Below are 10280 nucleotides of genomic sequence, written 5' to 3'. Positions count from 1 at the left end.
TTTGATTTGATTGCACATATTAGTATAATTTATTATTTTATATTTAGACATATAAAGTAAAATAATTTTTATTTAGACATACGAGTATAAGGTAATAGTCCAACCCTATTACGATTTCTTAAGGGGGAAAATCACGCAATAACTTCTCGTTCCTACTCCTGCTTTTCGAGCCTGCGGAGCCCCAGCGAAACCGTTAGATAGTTTGCAGGGAAACCTGATATAGAGGCCTATTACATTGACGTCATGACATAACAACTTGTCTCTTTAGCCTTACCTCTGGTTTTTAAGGTTGCCCTTAACAAGGACAGTAAGTAAATATAAAAGTTTTCATAGGCACTAACTGCCTTAATAACATAATTCAAATATACTAATCCTATAAACCAAAAAATATGAACTAAATAAATAAATAAATAATATGATACCTACTTAATTAGTATTTAGAGTTACAGAGTAACAACTTACCACAATAATTTCATTATTTGGTACAGTTTTTACGATTGAAATCAAAATAATATAAGATACTTTTTATCATATTGGATTTGTATGATATAAGTTTCACAACCTCTACACTGGTTTCACAAAGCCGTGCACTTTGAGGCAGAAAGTTGCAAGTTGAGCCAAGTGTTGCACGACTCTTGTTACGACTTGCAACAATACAAGTATTCTGCATGTGGAGGTACAACTGTCACTAGTTTTAGTGACTTGTTAACGACATATTCTATTTTGTATTTACACGTTAATTAATTTAATGAAACGTTTTTAATATAAGAATACTTTTTAAATTTTTTATTGAATAAGCCGGTAAACCAGCCGACGGATCACCTTATGATAAGCGATCGCCGCCGTTCGTGGACACCTGAAACACCGGCGGCGTTACAAGTGTGTTACCGGCCTTTTGGGGGTTAGGAATTTAAGGGTTGTTGGGAAATTGGAGATTAAGAAGACGGGAAGAGTGGAATTAACGTTGTTTCACGTCGGTTTTCTCTAAGGCCGTGGTATCACTCCGGTCAAACCGGTCGGCCCATTTTTGGCGAACTATGGCTATCCCACATTTAAACTAAAAAAAAACTTACGAATACATAAAAAATTGCATATGTACAAATAACAATATTCTTAAGGGGTTACTTCTTTACGGTATTTATAAAATCTTCGATGTATAAATATCACATCAAACCTACATTCCTAATGTATGTGTAAATATTATGAAAGGAGGAATTTAGATGCTCTAAATGTAAACTGGTTTCAATTTTATATTATATATACAATTTCTACGGATGGTCCTAGTTTCATGTAAGCTTAAATTAATTCCTTTTTAACGTTATATGTGAGCAAAACTTGTGTTTACTATACTACTTCAGAGTTTAACGATACTTATAGGTGCTCTCCGCATACTACAACTGTGCTAATACTATGTATGTAATTGTGCAACACTGTCATCTTATGTCACCGCTGCCTTGCACTCTGGAATTCAGTGTAACGTCACACTTTCAGTTTATTACTACGGGCACTGATCTTCATGAATACCAAACGAAACAATTTCAATTATTTAAGAGACAAGATCTTTTAGAAACATTTTTAGATCAACTTGATGAAATATTTAATTAAAAAATATTCAACATTTACTAAATCAAAGTTACAGATTAATTAGATAAACTTTAATCACTTACCTCGTTAAAGCACGCACATTGATGCAAACCAATTAGTTATTCAAGACAATTGACGCTACACACAATACGTTTGGGTAGAGTGGACTAAGAAAGGGCGCCAACTTTCGCGCATGCGCCTATTAAAATCAGACTAAAAGACCTCCAGTCACGCGGAGTCAGTCTTCGTGGAGACGTCGTATAGAACGGACGTCGCTCGAGCAAATAAAAAATACATTTCGCGAGTGTTGAGACTTATAATGATTCGGTTGGTGGTTCGGATTTTAGTTAGGTAGTAGCGTGCGATGCGCGGCTTGCGCGATGTTAGCTTACGTGGTCGTGGTACTGACAGTGTTGGACGTCTGTGTACCGCTGTACCATCACCAGTTCGCGGTCTTCGTCCCTGGTGGGCCAGAGAAGGCTCACGAACTGGCGCATAGACATGGCTTCATTAATCACGGGGAGGTAAGTGTAGATGGGATGCTGCGGACAAGTGATCTATCTTGCGTTGTTTTTCTTTCATTTCTGCGAGGACTCAGAAAAAGCTTATTGTGTGGACGTTATTAATGAACTGTTTGGAGTAGATATTACGTCTCCATTTCTTGTAAGAAACGATTCATAAGTACTTGTGGTGAGATATTAAATTGAGGAAATATACCAGCTATAATTTTTATATAGAAAAGTACTAGGTTTCAGATAGCTTTTTGCTATGTTTTAAAGTAATCAATTATGTACTTCCCTTCGTGTTCATAAACGGTTCAAACAGAATTTCAAGTAGTTCTATTACTCGATGCGGTAATACCGTTTAGATTTAAAGTCTAGATAAAATGCAATAGCTTTAGCGCAGTGCCGAAAACATGAAAGATATGCAGTATTTTCTCAACGGGATAGCCGGGAAATACGTGCTAACCCTATTTGTGTTATTTTCGTACTAGCTTGTTCCGAGATATTTTACTTCCTTCTATCAATAAATATACAAATAAACTCCTGAAAGTCATAGTGTTAAGTTATATGAAATGTCATTAATTTTTTCCTATTAACTTAGAAATTTGCAATGTGCAAGACATAAGTACTACATGAATTCTCCCCTTTTATAATGGACATTAACAATGCTGAAACAGAATACATTTAGAAAGTAACTGTAACTTTGACGATAAATAACATAGGTCATATTCAGAATAAAAACATATTGAACTCGGAATAAAATTATGCCCCGACATATTACAAAACTGGCATATGAATTAACACCAGTCACAGTTTTGACGAATGAAACGGTCTGCTTAATTCACAGAAGTTACTCACATTTATAAACTACAAAAGGTTTTACAACTACTGAGTGCAAAATGCAAAAGTTCTGTTACATTTCAACTTTCAAGGCAAATTAAACGTCCCTTCAAGGGAAACTTTGTTATTTCATGTAAATACAGTTAGATTTGGGTCACATGTGATTAACGACCCAAACTGCCCCATTTTGGGTAAGATTGGGTTAGATTAACCAGCTATTAGTTAAGACGATGATAAATTTAAAGAAAATTACATAAAACTTTATCACGAAATCTTAACTTAATCATACAAAAATTATGAACTTTAAATGTGTTTCTAGAACATCAATATATTATAGGTAAAAGAACTGACACAACTAACGTTATCTTGGTTATACCTAATGTTTATGTTTTCAAGAACTAATATTACAAGGTTTTAATAACATTGTATGGTTCCACATCACTTGTTTCTCATATATTTTCTATTAAAACGAAGGATATACCTTTATTTTTTGTCATTTTTCCTTAATTCATTCGCAGAAATACAAAGTTTTCTTGTCTTTGATAAAATCACCAGGAAATTGACTCACTAAATCAACATAACTTTTAATGACATCTAAATCTTAGGAAATAATTCAAATATTCATAGATGAAATGATCGAAGAGAAAATAATGATATAATCACAGCTATGTTGCCGAGTCACGATTAGATAAGCAAAATAAATACGCCGTCTTAGGGTGGCGTGGAACATTCTGTTTGGGCGGGAAAATTATTCCTGGAGATATCTGAATTTAGAACATTATTTGAATAAACGAACCATAGCGTGGTAACTTTACAACTCTATTTATCATATACATTAATTCACCTCTATTTCGTTTAATTATTGTTACTACCGATTTTCTTACTATTTCTTCTTGTCTTGTTTTAAATATGACATATAATGTATAATAATACGTCAATACTTAATATATACAATACTAGACTACTTTGGTACATTTTGAGCAGACACACGTACAGTTCTTGTTTCTTGTCAAAATCATTTTAAAGAACAATGTAAAAATTGGCATCCAGGAACAGATAATATTTGTATTAATCTTCTGTAGGGACCTAAAGTTGCCGATTGTCAGAATTGATTTTATTAGAGATTGCAAAAATACTTTCGTACATTTTTCTAGGTTAATGTTAAGTTAACTACATATATGTACCTATATGTAGCTACAGCGTAGCAGATGTTTTTCTGCAAAAGTTTCACCCCAAGTTCCACTTCAGGCTTATTATTTAACTTTTAAAGAAAAACATCGGCAAAGTTGTACATTAAATAAACAGTGCTCTTAACTTACAAATGGCGTTGTTTTAAGCAATTGAGGCTCTTCTCTTATTACCAGCTATGGAAATATGTGAACCTAGCTATTTGGCGCTTAATATTCTAGGCTAATTTTATTTAAACTTTGTTCAGCAGTTTTCATGCGATTTTGTTAGTAAACCGTCTGTAAATGAAAGGCATAACTCTGATGCTTTTGACTATGAAATGGAATATTTTAGTTACAAACTCACGTAAAGGCTGTATAGTAAATTCCTTTGCCGGTGGAACTGTTTAAAGTAGCGCGACTCCGTAACTCCCTATAGTCGAAATTAAGTATTTTGAAATGTTAAATTAAATTTTGGATTAGACACCTGTTTGATCCTGCTCTTATTTTTTATTAGTAAAGATTATTTTATTTTATTTCTTGGACTGGGTGAGATATATTACGTGTACAATTATGTACCGTCCACAAATATTTTACTTATGATTAATAACATAAGTGAGTAAAAGTGGGTGTAGCCCTACTCTATTTTCTCTAGTTTCGAAGAAAAATAGGCAATGGTGTTTTGATTCAATATTGATATAATTGAGCGTCGTACATAGGTATGTATTTTCGTAGTTTCCACGAACTAGTTACTACATCCTTGCCAATAATTTGTATTTTCGTACATCACGAGGGCAGATGAGGAAAATAACCACCTGTAGTTAAATATATATAATATAATTATGTACTAGATATATATTATGTATTGTATAGTCCGAATGATTACGAATTACAAATTATTCCCTTTGAAGTTGTACGTGTGTCAATATTATGTTTATTGAAAACGTGTATGAATAAAACTACAATAATTTTACATTCCGTTAAAACTTTTTAATATTTTTTTGGAAATATATACACACATATGCACAATAATGATGATTAATTAAAATTTTACTCGTAGTCATTTAAATTCAGGTTGAATTCGCGGTAAAAACCATAATCCGCTCTAATTTCAAATGCCATTTTAAGCCGCAGCAAAAATGACAAAAAATCTTAAAGACAAATGACAACATTCGTCCAAAAGGGAGAGGCGAGAGATGATCTTTTCGTGACGTAATCAATTGTTACAGAGGCCTCAAGATAGAGGATTAATGAGAGGATAAATCCCACAATTTATTTTTGGGGTCACCATATTTTTTGTAAAAGAAACGGTTCGTATTTTTAAGTCGCCGGAAATTAATATTTCCGAGAGGCTCGGCTTAATATTATATTTTTTAAAGAAATTAGATTTTCTCTGAAAGTATTTGCATGTTACGTTTTTGTCTCATGGATAGGTGATATGAATTTTAAAACAGGTGGGGGACACATCCGCGAATATACGACCAATCACGATTTATAGGATTTTTTTTCAATTAATAAATTCTTGAAAATTAGGTCTGGTTGAATTTTTCAAATTCGTTGTCAAATAAATTGATTATAAATAATAGACGCATAAAAAGATATTTTATTTAGAAAAACCTATTTGCAAATTTAGCACTGATATAGGAATGATTTTCTAGAGAATAACACATTCTAGAAATACACGTGTGTTTATCCACCCCAGGCTTGACTGAGCAGCTACATATTGTAACTGTTTGAAGGTTAAAGGTGAAGTCGGCACGCGCAGGCATGGGCGTCTTACGTAACATTTACATTAGATGCACATCATTATTATGTAAGATATCTACTAGTAAACGACAAGTTCATATGAAATATAATTTTACAAAGTATGACTTCATAACGTAATATCACGTTTAAAATTCTCTAGAAGGCGAAGGGGGATAAATTCATATTTACAGGCTTATTTTCTCCAAGGCCCATACATCCAACACTACCAAGAATTAAGAAAATACCCTGTAACGGAATATTAAATCAAGATCTCATATTTCGTAGCCATACTTGCAATCAAACTGGATCAGTCAAACAAAAACATTCCTATCCTAACAAGGTCAAACAAAGATTTGATCCAATATGTCAGAGAGACACAATAATTCTCTTCAGTGCCCTTCTCACGTGGATTGTTTACGTTAAGATGGGTCCTATTGATATACCAGATAACAATAGTCTTATGACACAAGTCTCTCTGTCCCAGATGTCTTACCAACAATTTCTGGTATAAACTTTATCTTTCTGACACTCCATTGAATTAATGTTCGTGCTGACGTTATCGAGTAGAACTTCATTCTGGAATTAGGAAATCTTCTTTAATAATGCCTTTTCTTATGAAGTTGTGGTTAAAATGTTGTCGTAATTCGACTTATCTATCAATTTTGTAATGAAATCTCAAAAAAAAAACAGTGCGTTACTTTAACTCTATATTAGTATTTTATTTGTTGAACTTGGAAATAAAATATTTCTAACAATCGTGACATTTAAAATGTAGATATTTAATACCTACAAAGCCCACATAGTTGAACTCTGCCATATTTAAATACAATGTTTAGTAATTAACGAGTAGAGCTTATCATGACACATTTGCTATGCTAACATAATTGTGGGCCTACAGCCTGTCGTTATAATGTGACATAATTACTTTTAAACCTATAGTCAGTCATGACACGTACCTACTTCTAATTACAGCTTTAGTGTTAGTTTATATTTTATCAGCTATCTAATTTATATGAACTTGTATTGTGACTCAGGTGATCGATTTTGGGATTGAACATCGCCAACGTACTCGTGCATACTGGTAGAATCGTTGATTCGTTGAAGACTTTTTATATTTTATTTTTTGATAATCATCTAATGACTTCTTTGTACTTTACATATTATAAAGATTACCTAATGTACGAAATATGAGGTTATCACTTCATCACGGTTCCTACTTGATATTACGGGGAACAATTGAATAAATAATTAATTTTAGTTCAGGAACAGCTGTTCATATTATTTTTCTATTTCTTTTATTCTCATCGCTAACTCTGACTTCTCGTCTTTGATTACTATTGGAACAATGTTTTGTTTGTCAAATTGTTGTCATAACAAAACATCGCTCTTTATTTTGAGGTCAGAAAAACAGTAGACAAAACAATATTTTATGCTAACGTGAGGAATAAAAAATATTAGTCCGACCTCAAAACTTTATATATTTTTTTAATGCTTACTATTGTTCGCCTATTTTTATGTAAAACTTAAGAAAATAATTCTATATAAACAAGATGTCTAGGCATCTGCCTATCCTTTCAGAAAATAATAGGTGCAGTAGAATGTGATTCGATTTGATTTAAACGTTAGGCCCGAATTTCGATATCAGGTTTGAACCACTACTAGGTTTGTATAATTATAGGCTACCACTGTAGCGGAATTGCCATTTGTAATTAAAAAAGTAAAAATAAAAGACAAGAAAGTAATAGTTCCCGCTGGAGAATGCAAGCGTGACGTTACACTGAATATAAAGCTTTTCAAACTCCAATAACACTAAGATGATTGAAGCACTGGAAACGTCTCCCGCCCTGAACTACCCAGGGCATAATCCCAATTCATATCTAGCATAATGAGGCACTTTCCAAACTGCTGGTGATGCTAAACGTTGTCTCCGAGACCTAGATTTTTATTATCCTGTATTTTTCTTCTTGAATGTAATAACAATGTTTTCGACTTTAGTATGTTTGTTGTAAAAAGTAACGCTTTGTCATAACCTCCTTTTTGTAATCTTCATGAAATACTTTTATTTATAATCTGGGGTGCGATTTTAAGAGAAAGTACCTACTCGACTTTTTATGTTCAATTTTTTTTTATAGTGGTTGGTTGGTTAATATTTTAGTTTCACATATTTTCTCTTTCCGAAATCCTGTGATATTTATATACAATTTTAAAAATAATTTAGTAAGTACCGTTTATAATTATTAGTGATATTTATTAACAAATCTCGCTCATTAGTTCATCCTTTAAACCAATGAGCTATTCCAACCAATTAACCCAAACCACTTACTTATAAATACATGAATGGTTTCTCATAGGATTCGGTACCCTAGCGATAGATCAAACGATAGGGACGAAGAGATTAAAGTTAACAGATGTTAGTTCCCAGAGGTAGTTAAACCGTTAACACAACTATGATCTTTAAACTACCGATTTTACTACGTACTTATGTACAGAGGGATATTTAACCATACGTACTTAACACGATTAATTTCGTTGTCCGTCCCAAAATACTCGAGGACACGCTGTATATACAATATGGAGACTTATTAATAATGTAGCTTGTAAAGAGATTGCCTACTTATGTTTATTTTATTTTATATGAAAATTGTGTCGTTGGTCAAGTATACTAAAGTTTACAAAAAAAAAACACTATTTTACTGTTTCACTGTACAGGCTGTATCAAGGCCGTAAGACCGACTCCTAGATCAGGTAATATGTAAAGTCTAACGGAAAGTATACTTTGATGACTCGTTGCACCAATAACAACCATAGTGATATACCGCTTTGTTTTTGTGTTTCTTTACATCCATTTCTTCATTCAATTACAACCTAAATTCAAAACAATTTAAACTTTCCTTACATTTAAAATAAAACAAAGTAAAACGTAGGTAATTCACTAAAGGCTCACCGTGTGTACAGTACACGCCTTCAATAATTCTCATAGCCTACTAGGAAAGTTACTACGTCATCTTCTAAACTCGACTTTGTAACAACACTATAGAGTTGAATATCGACTGAGATAGACAATTATATTTTTACTACTTTGAAGTGAGGAAAGTACTATGTTCTTATCTCTCGTTCCCTACGGTACAGCTGAAGTTTGTAGAAAGCTTTGTTTGAGACAATGTAGGTAACTTAATTTTATATGTCCAATAAAATATTTTGGTCAATTCATTGGAACGTGCGTGCTACCAAAGTTTTACAAAGAGGTGCTCTGTTTACTTACTGACAAACTTTTGGAGTGTTGAGTTGTTGAATCGTATATATCGAAATCTTATGTAACATGGTTTCCAGTTCTATCAAAAAATATTCGGTCATCAATAACCATGAATTTATTTATGCCAGACTTTACAGTTTAATAAACTGAAATTAAGTCCAAACATTAATAGGTTTGTCTCGAGTTACTAGCCTATACAGGTAATCCATTTGTCAGAGCCTATCCGTTTAGTTAAAGAACGCAGAATGATTTCAGTATTTAACATAAATATTTTAATTCCATATCTACATTATCTTGAAACAAAATCTTGATGCTACTGAATTTATTCTGCAAGTTGCTCGGATGCACCTGTTCGCATGGAGCCATCGATAGCAATCTGCAAGACAAGCTCCTTTTCATGCTGACTTCGGGAAACTGGAATTTGATTTTAATCTCCTACATTATTCAATACTCTGGAGCAATCGGTTTTAAGTTTTAGTCTTAGTTAATCGACTAAGTACTTCTAATTATAGAACGGTATTTAGGTAATGTGACCATGACCGTGTTCTTAATCTATCGATCGTGTTCGTAATTTTTGGTGGCAATGAGTATTAATCGCTAGTTTGTATACAAAAATCAACATACTCATTACATAGATAATAGCATAAATTAAGACTGGAAATACCGACTCTTTTCTTCCTTCCCAAGATAAACTACTCCATCTTTCTGATTTAAATTCGACGATCCATTTTACATAGACTAACTCTCTTGAGCCTTGCTATCTTAGAAGCCACAAAAGAATTTAATTATGTAGGTGGAGCGAGGTAAAGTCTACATCGCAAATAAAACCAGAAATTCTGTACATATTTATTAGGTAGGTACGCTACCGTGGTTTATCTCCTGAGCAACGAGGGTGGAATACTAATGCTTTGTGCTCTAGATGTAATCATTTTTTGAAAGTTAACGAAGAATCTTAAATTAAGCTTGACTTTGTAAAGATTTAAATTAAATTAGAACAGACATTTTTTTTTTCTAAAAGCGGCGCGAAATTGCTTCCTTTCCTGGAATAAATTAGGATTTTCATTATATTTTACTACATTTTCTGTAATGGGTAAATATTGGAAACTGTCCCGTTCTACAAACGATTTTGGTTGTTATAGTAATAGTAGTAAGACGTTACGTCAGCTGCTTGAGCAGTCCGTGTATGGC

General features: G+C 32.9%; 1 protein-coding gene across 1 annotated transcript in view; it reads left to right on the top strand.

Moving 5' to 3' along the window:
- The first annotated feature begins 1808 nt into the window (after positions 1-1808).
- The window catches only part of LOC118274411 (furin-like protease 2), a 30640-nt gene continuing 22168 nt past the window's right edge, over positions 1809-10280 (top strand). The window contains exon 1 of the mRNA XM_035591906.2: positions 1809-2108. Coding sequence (XP_035447799.2) covers positions 1965-2108 — 144 coding nt within the window. The 5' untranslated portion in view covers positions 1809-1964. The remainder of the gene's footprint in view (positions 2109-10280) is intronic.

The sequence above is a fragment of the Spodoptera frugiperda genome, chromosome 3 (genome assembly GCF_023101765.2).
Source record: "Spodoptera frugiperda isolate SF20-4 chromosome 3, AGI-APGP_CSIRO_Sfru_2.0, whole genome shotgun sequence".
In the NCBI taxonomy this organism is placed as follows: domain Eukaryota; kingdom Metazoa; phylum Arthropoda; class Insecta; order Lepidoptera; family Noctuidae; genus Spodoptera; species Spodoptera frugiperda.
This window is presented reverse-complemented; position numbering and strand designations above follow the sequence as displayed.